At 27.8% G+C, this 12,337-nt stretch overlaps 2 protein-coding genes across 2 annotated transcripts; both read right to left on the minus strand.

The window, feature by feature from the left end:
• Window positions 1-1,154: 1,154 nt before the first annotated feature.
• LOC136083357 (uncharacterized) lies at window positions 1,155-1,760 on the minus strand. The gene has a single exon (XM_065802753.1). The coding sequence runs from the start codon at window positions 1,758-1,760 to the stop codon at window positions 1,155-1,157; it is 606 nt and encodes a 201-aa protein (XP_065658825.1).
• Window positions 1,761-9,258: 7,498 nt separating this feature from the next.
• LOC124817686 (uncharacterized) lies at window positions 9,259-11,059 on the minus strand. Its single transcript, XM_065804378.1, has 3 exons — window positions 10,841-11,059; window positions 9,666-9,734; window positions 9,259-9,404 (listed from the first exon to the last, which is right to left on the minus strand). The coding sequence occupies exons 1-3, from the start codon at window positions 11,054-11,056 to the stop codon at window positions 9,354-9,356; spliced, it is 336 nt and encodes a 111-aa protein (XP_065660450.1). The 5' UTR covers window positions 11,057-11,059; the 3' UTR covers window positions 9,259-9,353.
• Window positions 11,060-12,337: the final 1,278 nt, after the last annotated feature.

A 12,337-nucleotide genomic window follows, 5' to 3' on the forward strand; every position in this document is an offset into this window, starting at 1 on the left:
AGAAATACATACAATAGAAATAGTCAACAAAAACACAATTTAATGTGAACAAAAATCAACCAACAGCTACAACTCTATCGTAATGAACACCAGTATTTTGAAGATAAACTATTTGGTCGTTTTCTTTTATTTCCATCAGTTTAAAACCATTTGCATCTTGAAGAAGAGGTTTGTAAAAATACCACGAAATAAAAAAAGCTTCAGGAGTGTTATAGTAAAAAGCAATCGGTGTATTCAAGGCAGTTGCTAATGCATATATTTTGACATCAGTACCCCATATTTCGTCATTGTCCATTTTTGAATCACTGATGTATTTTAAAACTGATTTTGATACATAAGCATTAAAAGCATTTCTATATTCCACTTTCAAAAAAGTTTCAATTGCTAGTTGACCCATTATTTTGTAAAACTCTTGATATAGACAAACTTCCTGACTTAAGGCTCGAAACAGACAATTTCCATCGCCTTCAATCTTATCAACTTTGATCGGTTTGCCCAATTGCAACTTTTTTTTTTTACCACAAAATCTTTCTTAAAGGTTATTTTATTAGTTAAAAGAATTTTCAACAAATAGCATTTCCTCGTTCTCCATTTACTATTAGTGGGTATAAAAGAGTTTGTTTTGATACCGAGAACTTGGATAATTTTTAAAGGTTCATATATATCAGACAACTCATCACATGTTTTTTGAATCATTTCAATTTCAGATCTTTTCTTGAAAAGTTTCATTTTGAACCATGATGCTTGGCATGAAGTGTTTCACCATTCTTTTGATTTAACTAATAAAGTCTTTTATTAATAAATATTTCTATAACTTCGTATGGCCCATCCTAAACAGATTTTCCTTTGTCGCTCTTTCTATCAGCTCTTCTAAGAAAAACTTCATCGCCTATATTAAATTGGATTTGGTTTTTATGACGTTTTTCATAGTCCTTCTTTTGTCGCAATTGAGATTTCATTATATTATTTGCTACTTCATCATAAATTATATATTGAATGTTTCTAATTCAATTTAAGTTTTCGTGCAAGTCAACCTGTTCCAAAATACCTTAAAATAAAAACTAAATGAGTTAAGTAAAATTTAATGAAATAATTTCATTCATTATTTAAATAAATACCTTCTACTCTTTCTAAATCAACAGGTACATCATGAATTAAGCTTTGATTTTTTTTGTGCAATGTATTGGTAAGACTGGCTTCCTAGCATACATAACTTGAAAGGGAGTGACACCTGTTGACTTATGGCGAGTTGTTCGAAACGCAAACAGTATGCCATCTAATGAACGAGGCCATTTTTCTTGCTCTCCGTTCAAGACTTTAAACATAGAAACCTGTGTAGTTCTATTAGCTCTTTCAACCAGACTATTTGTTTGAGGATGGTAAGCAGAAGTAATACGTTGACAGGTTCTAGTAAGATTTAACACACTTTCAGAAACTTTAGTACAAAATTCTTGACCTTGATCATTAATTTGAATCGATACACAACCATGACGACAAATGAGTTCATAAAGAAATCTGGATACTGATTTTTGACAAGATATACAAGTGGCAACATAATTTCTAACATCTTTGTTCATATTAGGCCACCAATATCTTGAATCGATCAATTTCCATATTGTTTTATCCTTCCCTACATGTCCACCTATAGCCTTTGATTCAGTTGATGTGCCTAACCCATCATGTGCTGCTTTTTTGTAATGATCACAAGATGTTTGATCTTTGACGACAGATAAAGTCTCTTGACCAGAAATAACTTTCATGATTTTCTATATTTGTAATGTAACATGCCATTAACAATTACAAACCTGTCGTTTTATTTTTTAAAGTTTGTTTTTTTACCTATTTCTCTTCCTTGTTCAGGAAAAATTCCTGATAAATAATATTTCTTAATGTCAAAAAAGTTTGGTACTTTAAATATTTTTTCAGATATATTTTTGAGTCATCGATCTCTGTTGAATTTTTTTCTTCCATTTTATACTAAAATATATATAATAGTAAAAGAAGTGTTCATAGCACATACATGTCCATAACATATCCATGCCCATAACACATATAGTAACACATACATGTTCATAGCACATACATGTCCATAACATATCATAGCACATACATGTCCATATCATAGCACATACATTTCCATAACATATCCATGCCCATAACACATATAGTATAAAATACAATTATGATAAATATAGAATGAAATGTAAACAATATTGAAAGAAATAATTTAAAATGAAATTTATTAAATAGAACGATATAGAATGGTTATCACTTAAAACAGTTGTAAAATTTAGTATTTAATAATCTTAGTTTGATCTTAAAATTTTGCTTAAACTATACGACTAGTGAGCATATGTTTTTCGTATCTTTTTCCACTTTTGTTACTTTTTTTTATGACATTTACACAGCGAAAATATTATGTTAAGTGTTCGGTACCCAAGTACCGTGTTCGGCACCTAGGTAGGAATCATTTGTCAAGTGATCGGTACCCTCAGGTAAGAGTTACTGTACAGTGATCCGTACCGGTTAAGTACTTTGTACCTCCTACACCGGGAAAAATATTTTTGGCTTTAGTCGGCAAAAAAACAGATACATCACCCCCTTCCCCCATTAAAATCTCTTCGGTACAGCCCTGCTTATCCCAGCCAGGTTATAGATATATATATATATATATATATATATATATATATATATATATATATGTGTATATATATATATATATATATATATATATATATATATATATATATATATATATATATATATATATATATATATATATATATATATATATATATATATATATATATATATTTATAAGAACTTAACGATAACGTTGTAAAACGTGAACATATTGAAGAAAGAAAGAAACAAACTAGGTGGGGGAGCCAATTGATATCGAAACTGTAAAGCCACTCTATACTGTTTTTAGGCGGTTTTTAGGTTTTTAATTACGAATTTAAAATATATTTATTACATCAAAATTGACAAGACTATATTTTAGGAAAACAATTTAATACACCGAAGCGGATCCAGTATTTTTTGATGTTTGAGATAACTAACTCCAAAACATGGCCTAAACTTCAAACATTCATTTATTTATACTTATATGAAATAAGAATGCTTTGCAACAAGTTGCGATGATTAAAGCCTGGGAACAAAAAAGCTCAAAATTTTCGCTCCCACTTTTTAAAACGTAATAGCGTTATGATGATTAAATATCTATTTACTATTTTTAACTAATTTCATATTCATTAATAAATTTTAAATTTCATAGTATAACCTCTTAGCGTTCAAAAATTATAACCATATAAAATATGTACCCTCTCAAACTGAGGGAGTAAAAGTTTAATATGATCATAATTTTGAATGCTAAAAGAAAATACTTTAAATTTTAAAATTTATTGATAAATATGAAATTAGTTGAGAAGTGGGAAAAAATATTTCATCAAATTTTGCTCTCACGCGGAAAAAGTTTCAAGGCTTTTTTTTCAACAGACTCCACTCCCCCCCCCCTCCCTCTCCCTTTCCTTTCCTCCGTTAACAGGGTGCATCATTAAATATACTTAAGTCAACAGAAGACTACAGATTTGTCGTTTGGTAAATTTCCAAGAATATGACTGACGCCTTGTAAATATGATCAACTTTTGAATTAATAAAAAAAATTTCAACTAATAGGCTGGGTGAATAAAAATGAGCAATTGCATTTACTCCGAGTTTTTAGAGTAATTTCTAAAATGACGTGAAAAAAAATTTTGAGCGATTGCTTTTTATTTTGCGAGAAAGCTCTTATTTTGCGAGAAAGCTTTTATTCACGCTTTTTTTTCCCTTTGAGGGGAATAAAGGTAAAAAAGGCGGGAATAAAAAAGCTTATACTCATAAAACGGCGAGCAATTGCATTAAATTTTACGAGCACCTATAATAGTTGCTTTTTGTTTTATTTTTTGATAATTTGACATTCATTTTATTATTTTACTACTTTATTTTAATAATAATAATAATAATAATGATAGTGATAATAATATCAACAATAAAAATTACAACAATAAAAATAATAATAATAATTTTAATAATAATAACAATTATAATATATATATATATATATATATATATATATATATATATATATATATATATATATATATACATATATATATATATATATATATATATATATATATATATATATATATATATATATACATATATATATATATATTTATATATATATATATATATATATATATATATATATATATATATATATATATATATATATATATATATATATATGTATAATAATTATTATTATTAATATTATTATATATATATATATATATATATATATATATATATATATATATATATATATATATATATATATATGTTTACAATATGTATTTTTGTCAAGAACCGTGTTCCACAAGTGTAGTCTCCGACATTTTATTGAGAAGCCAGATTATTTTAGTGATTATCAACTTGCTTGATTTTGTTTTGTATTAATAAATTTTAGGAAAAATCAATGGTTGTTTGCCCAGGCAATATTACAATAGTTAATGTGATTATTTATTAATAAATATATTTTTAAACATATTTTCTTTAAAAGATGTTTTGTTTAGTAAATTATCCTCAGAAACTTTGAAACTGTAAGCAACCATCCCTACTTCAACTTATATTATTTTACAGTTGTAATTACTGGTTCACTGAGCTCTAGTTAGTTTAAATTATTTATTCACTGTATAAATGTATTGGGGTGCAGTAAAAAACTAGCATTACTTACTTTAAACTTCTCTGTAAACAGATAGATAATAAAGTTTTGGGCTTTGGTGAATCCCTTTATTAAAGGACATATATCTCAATACTTTCATTAAAAAAAATTCGCAAATCCAATCAAAACTTCTTTAACACGTTCGCTGCCGAGTTATTATAAACTATGCTTTGTTTCCTCGCCGAGCCATAATGTCTGCAATGATTAATTTTTGCAGAGACTGTTTTTCGCGGTTTCATTCTCATTGCCAAGGCTAGATATTAACATTTCAATAAATAAAATATTTTTAATCTAAAATAATTTTATAGAATTTTTTATTCTGAACTGACAAAAAATAAGCACTACGAATGTACTCGTACTTTGGTAATGGACAAGAAACCTTTTCTCCTGTGCCGAAGTACGAATTTACTCGTAACACCGCAATGGAGAAGAAACCTTTTCTTATTAAAGTTATTTGTATTTTTAATTTTGTTGCCTTAGTTTACCTTGTAATAATAGGTTTGATCCTAATTTGGCCAAAGTCTCCATATGGGTTGGTTTTCAATAAATAATAATACATTATCAATAAAATAAAAACATGATGAAAAAGGGATTTGTGGTTGGCGATAACTCCATATTTTCTAAGGAAATTTAAATTTCCGCTTAGGATCCAATTGTATGCTGTCTTATATTTGACACCTAAAGTTTGCGCCAGAGTCGCAAAATGACGATTGGGTCGTCATTTCGCTCAGCACATTCAATAACTCGTTCGATGAAGATAAAACATAATGTTTTCTTTCAACTTTTTAACTTCGGTTGTATTTATTTCATGCCTCCAAATTGGACAAGGTGGTTAAGGTTGTTTCAAAAGTGGATCTAAACAAATTTAGTGAAATAAATGCACAAATTCAATTTAGTAACAGTTTTTCTGTTTATAGTGTATTAAAAAATAACACAATGACCTTTCAATTCCATTACTGTATTACTGTATTGCTGGTGCATACAAATGCTAAATTTGATATTATTAACTTACTAAAATGCATGTACAAGAAGATTTTTTATAATGACTTTTAAGCTTATATTGTGAATTTGCAATTACTAATAATGTATTCTCATTTCCATATTACGATTTCTTAATTAGAACTTTTGTTTTTCCAATTACATATTGCGATTTCTTATTTACATGCTGGGTTTCTCAATTACATTTTAAAATTTCTTAATTACATTTTGTGTTTCTTAATTGCATATTGTGACTTCTAAATTACATGTTGTATTTCTCAATTGCACCTTAGTTTTCTTAACTATAACTTTCAAGTTCTCAATTACATCTTGAAAAGGTATAGTAAATGTAGCTTATTTGATGCAATATTATTATAAATAGTGTTTCAATTTTTTTACACACGCACATTGGGAGTTATCATGAGTAAAAAAAAGTAAATAATATTTTGTTTTCTTAATTCTAAATTGTTGTGTTATTTAGACTAGAAGCTAAAATATATTTGATAACTACATTATGTTGCATGTTATTAAAAATGTGAAAAAAATTTGATTTACACAACGTTTACAAAATGTTTTTTAATATATTAAAAAACATTTTAGTGAGAAATTCGAAATTTTTTACACAGTATACTAATTAATGTGTTTTATAGATAAGTATTTTCTTTTTTATAAATAGATAATTTATAAATGTATCTATTTTAAATTAGCTCAACACAGATATTAGAAAATTGGATCAGCACATATGATTATGGAAGATTTTGAGGATAGTGAAGATGATGATATTGAAGATTCGGATTCATTTTTCGCTTATACTTCTACGTTTTTGAGCTTGACTGTATCAGAATCAGGTTCTGAAGATAATAACACTGAAAAAAGTGACGGCAGTCAGTTTACAGACGTTCATCTAGCAGCCACTGCAGAAGGTTGTTTAATGCCGCCGAAAAGTGCTAGAACAACGGGTGCGTTACTTAGAGACAAAGTCAAAACAAAGCTCAACAGGTAGATCTTATAAGTAATATTTTGCCTGACAAAACAACTTCTAAAGCAAATCCATCTAGAAATTCAAACCAATGGAAAGATGAGCCGAATATTGTAAAACAAATTCAATTTATTGCCGATCCTGGTTGGAAGATAAACATGGAGAGCAAGAAACCATTAGATTTCTTGAGACTATTTGTTGCAGAAGAGCTTATAAATACTACGGTAGTTGAAACTAATTGCTTCGCAACGCAAGAAATAAATTCTCCTCAGAAGAAGCTCACGTTTTATACTTTTGTGGTACTTTAAGAACTGACCGAACGTTAAATTCAAAAGAATGTACAAAAGCAAAATTGAAACAGGGAGACATTATAAGCAGAAGTAGAGAGGGTGTAGTAGTTGCTAAATGGAAAGACAAAAGAAACGTGCTAATAATTAGCAACTTGCATTCGTTGCAAATGATTGAAGTGACAAACAGGAGAGGAGAGAATAAAATGAAACGCAATATTATTAAAGATTACAATCAATTTGTGTCAGGAGTAGATAGGGCGGAACAAATGGTATCATATTATGATTGCCTAAGAAAGACAATTAGATGGTATAAAAAAGTAGCACTTCATCTCTTCAATACTTTTTTGTTTAATGCTTACTGTCTAAATAGTAAATATGGACTAGATAAAACAAGTTCCTTGCTTAAGTTTAGAGAATTAATTGTAACGGATTTATTGGGTGAACGATTGAATGAAATTGCGCCTCGAATCACCAATAATACCTTCCACTACTTGTCTTCAATACCACCAAATGAAAAGAAAAAATTTCCAACAAATCCATGTCAAGTCTGCTCTAAAATAAAACGTAAAGAAACACGATATGAATTTGCTGTTTGTGAAAATAGACCTCCGTTATGTATTGGCGAATGTTTCAAAATGGATCATTCAAAAGAATAAGTTTACACTTTAATTTTCATAAAATAAAATTAAAGCATTATCAATATTTTACTTTTATCTGTTTTAAGCTATTTCTGATTTCTGTCATTATCCGCATTTAAATTAGATTTTTTGGATTTTTAAAATAAAAACTTGAATGTAATATTTTCGGAAATCAAATGTGAAGCTAAGAAAAAAAAAAAAAGTGAACAGACAAAGCCAGTCATGCGCAAAAATTATTTGAAATAAGTTATTCTAACTACGAGTTTACTCGTAGTTGGCAAATTCATGACGCAGGCTTACTACGAGTGTTCTTGTAGTTAGTAGATATCAAAGTATACTCGTAGTTGGCAAATAAATGACGCCAATTTACTACAAGTATACTCGTAGTCGGCAGCGAACGTGTTAATATGACCAAAACAACCATTCCGAATATCCAACTGCAAAATAAAATGTTAGCCTTCGGTTGTGACATCAGGAGCGTGGTAGTAATTTTGAAACCAAAAAGAGCAAAAAAATTCTTAAAAGTAGGATAGAAAGTTGAGGACGATTGGCTAACCAATAAAAGTTACAAAAGTAAAAAGATAAAAAGGTTATAAAATAATAAGGTAAAAAGGTTATAAAAATGAAAAGGAACGAAGTAAAAAATAGGGAAGCTTCAAAAAAGTATAATAATAATAATTGTGCATGAAATAACTGAGTCTAAAATCAAGTTGCATTCAAATGTTGACAAAAATATGAACTACAACAGGAAATTGTGCTGAATATTTTGCCGTTTTCAGTTACAAAACTTGAAAGTAACTACTAAAATGATAAAAGTTAACTTTTTATTTTAATTCATAAAAAAACTAAAAGAGTTCCTTCATTTTTACTTTGTATACCTAAACAAATTATTAGCGAAACATAAGTTTGTCATTTTATTTGGTTGCTCAAATTAAAATCATGTTTTTTATTTCCCCCAAAAAAAATTTTGTTTTTAAATTGATTTGGGAGGTAGAAAAGCTTATCTACCTCCCTATGATCAAACAATTACAGTGGCATTTAATAGCATGAAAGTGTTGCAAATATATTATTATTTTATTTAAAATCGTGAGTATTTCGTCATTAGTTGCAAAATACTCACGATTTTAAATAAAATAATATATTTGTACGACCGTGATATATTATATAGACCGCGATATACTAAACCATGACCGTGATATATGGTGGTCGTGACTGCCATATATAAAAGCAGCACAACCAGTCGCTAAAAAATTAAAATATATCTAACTATTATTACTAAAGCCTGTTGTTTTATAGCTAGTTTTGATCAAAAGTTGAAACAACAGTAACAATTTAAAATCATTTATAAATTAATTGAAAAAAAAAAACATTTAAAAAAATAGTTCTATTAAAATTATCTTTACTCGCAATATTAGTTTTTAATATATTTATTTTACGTTATGCCAAAGCTAGTGGGCCTTAGTTAAAACATTTTTATTTAAATTTTGGTTCATAGTTATTTTTGTGCTAGTAATATACAAAAACCTCAAGATTTATGTACATCTTACATACCTTGGGACTTGCGACTTGGGAATTAAAAATTAGTGGGAATTAAAAATTTACACATTTGAAAATTTTTTTAAATAGATGCTTTTAAACTTCTACATGCATGGTAAAGTCAAGAGTAATGCGAGTATAAAACTTAATAAGATTGTTGTCATTCACTCTCTCGCCATACTTAAAACTCCTGGGCCACCATGAGCTTGAATTTCCTAAATAAATAAAAAATTATCAGCTGCAATATTATCTTTTTTAGCCTGCAATTAATTTTTGTTTGTTTTTTAGTTTTATTCAAATATTATAAAAAAAAGTCTTAAAGAAATATGACACAAATGATATTTTTAAAAAATATATCTTTGAAAGAATGATAGTTAAACAAATTAATATACAAATTTCGTTCAATATGTAATTTAGCATGAAACTTGATTTCATTTAGAATTAAATACATAAACAAGAAAGTGTAAAAAGAAAACCTGAGATTCTTGTATTAAGGCGCAACATGGACAGCAGCAATGACAAGCCATATCTTTTAAAAAAGATCCCTAACAAATAAACAATCGTTATTTTGAAATCAAAAAGTTAGGATTAAAAACTAATTTAAATAAATTTTTAAAAATTACAGCAACCGAATAACGTAGAAAAATTAAACTTAAAAAAAAAAAAATGCGCAAAGCTTAAGTGAGAACGAGGAAAGATGGCTAATAGAAATGACTTTTTTTTATAACAAATCAACAGAAAAATTAAAAAGTGAGAGAAAAAAAAACTGTTAATTTAGTTTCCATTAGTTTAATGTTTTTATAACAAATCAATCTACTTGTGAACTGAAACTTTGACAGTTAAAACAAAATATTGATAATTTACTTTGATACGTGACTGATAGTTTTAAAAATTTATGAATATTTAAAGCGTTTGCCATCTTATCCCGCCTTCTCATACAAAAAAAAAAAAAAAAAAACACTCTTTCATCAGAAAGTGCCAGAAATTACACGAAACACTTTACTAATTGAGTATTTTGTTTTTTATTCTTATATCGTTTTATAGTTAAGGGTTTTCAACATCTTTAAGTTTTTTATTGAAGAAAAGCTTTTGTGTAAAGCGGGCAAAGTTTTCACGAGGCTAGTTGGGGCTCATAGTATTTACTATGGATAAAAAAAAAATTATTAAATTAGTTTTATTTTATTTGTAACGATGTTGAATTTTTAAATGGGCTACTGTTTTTGTCTACTATATTCCTCATAGCTTGAAGTTTTTGCTTTAAAGTTGTTGCCAACTTAAATAGTATAAAAAAATCTGTACACGTTATTTTTATGAACAAACTTTTCTATAAATAAGCTTTGTTTTTTATTGAGGTTTCCCGAAAGAGATCTTGAAATACATGCTCTTTAAGGCATATTACTTTATCCTCTTCAATAATATTTAAGGAAAGTGTTAGCGTTAAGGAGCTCAAAAAGTAAAAACGGGGGGAACTAGCTGTGGTCTCCTTTATTATAATTTTTTGCCTTTATTCGCCCAACAATGCTTTAAAGCTGAACGTACATAAAAGTAAGTTAATTTTGAAACTAATATAAACGATTTCAGCAGAAAATCATTAAAAATGGCAATTTAAAAATATTGTTTCAGTAGTATACAAGAAATATAAAAAACCTACTTCGATACCATATTTTTTTCGAATTTTTTCTCTTGTTGTCGCATCGGTATAAAAGTTAATACATGTCAGTGAAAGAAGTCCATACAAAATGCAGCTTTCTCCAACGAATTGAGCGTTTTTGCCAGCGGTCACGCAAGGTAAAAAGTATGTTATTAAACATGTGGATAAGTCGTTGCAACAGCCACAAATGTTGTTTGAAAAATCTGTTTTTGGCATTTTGTTTCTAAAAACCATTTTGAAAAAAGTTTATTGACTTTTTATTACTGTGAAACAATAAAAAAGCATAAAAATAAGCTAATAAACAAAAATTAGATATATATTTTTAAAATGAAGATTGTTTAAAACGTTGTGGTCCAATAATATCTTAATAATGTGGAAGTTTAAACGCAATAAATGTTTCCTTCCTCAATGTTTACTGTTCTCATTTAACAATAGGCCCGTAGAAGCAAAAATTATATTGGGGGAGAGGGGTAGTGGTGGATTAAGGGGACCCAGAATATTTTTAAGGGCGTTTTTTTCTTTTCTTTTTTTATAATTTTTTTTTCCCAAATAAATTGTCCCGGGCCAAGGAAAAAACTAATTCCGCCACTTGGGGGAGGGGGGAGGGGCTGTCAATACTAATGGAGGGGCAATACTAATAGTAGAAGGTCAAAAATTTTTGTCAAAAGAACTTACGCCGAAAATAAGGAAAACAAATTAGGTCTTTTCTATCCTTTTTCGTTTTTCTTCTATATCTTAATTTGTAATTGTTTGCTTATTTCTAAAAACTAACTTCAAAATTATTTATTTGAAAAATTACTGGGGGGTGGTGAGGGGAAAATGTCCTGCTGCCCCTCGGTTGCTACGGGCCTGAACAATACGGAAGTTTAAACGCAATAAATCATTTTTGGTCCAATGTTTCCTATCCTTTTTCAAAACTAATAGTATATTGATTAACATTCGAATATTTAATGGATTGCAAGTAACTTGCGTGTGCTTGTGTGTTTATGTGTGCGTTTGTGTGAGATTAAAAATAATTTAGGTGTGCAAATTTAAAAAAAGATCTTTCAATTTTCAAGCTAACGAATATATAGAATTTTATGAAGCATATATTTTGACAATACCTCCCAAAAATTAATTTAATACCAAAATTAATATAAGTTGTTACTTAAATTAAAAAGCAGAATATTTTTTTTTTATTTCAAAACAAAACTAGGCAACTTGTTATTAACAACATTAATTATTTTTAAAATAGTTTAACAAAAAATACTGTTGCTGTTGCAATATATTTGAAAATTTATCAAAAGTTATTACTTTATTTAATAGTTACATGTAACTTTTACAATTCTTTTACCGTCCGTGTTGCAACAACCTATTTTAACATTTACATACAAAATGCAAATATACAATTGTTTTTAGATTACTCTATATCTATAGGGTAAAAAACTAGGTATATGGTTATATACTTTTTAGTTTACTATATAAATTTAATTTTCACTAACGACGTGTACTTATACT

This window comes from Hydra vulgaris, chromosome 08, assembly GCF_038396675.1.
Source record: "Hydra vulgaris chromosome 08, alternate assembly HydraT2T_AEP".
Classification (NCBI taxonomy): Eukaryota; Metazoa; Cnidaria; class Hydrozoa; order Anthoathecata; family Hydridae; genus Hydra; species Hydra vulgaris.

What these genes read in the sequence shown, in the direction of transcription:
- LOC136083357 (XM_065802753.1), bottom strand. Translation starts at nt 1,760, where the DNA reads ATGAAAGTTATTTCTGGTCAAGAGACTTTATCTGTCGTCAAAGATCAA.
- LOC124817686 (XM_065804378.1), bottom strand. Translation starts at nt 11,056, where the DNA reads ATGCCAAAAACAGATTTTTCAAACAACATTTGTGGCTGTTGCAACGAC. An exon ending in GAAAAAAATATGGTATCGAA is followed by an intron (nt 9,735 to 10,840) that starts GTAGGTTTTTTA and finishes TTTATTTGTTAG; the next exon opens with GGATCTTTTTTAAAAGATAT. An exon ending in CCTTAATACAAGAATCTCAG is followed by an intron (nt 9,405 to 9,665) that starts GTTTTCTTTTTA and finishes TTATTTATTTAG; the next exon opens with GAAATTCAAGCTCATGGTGG.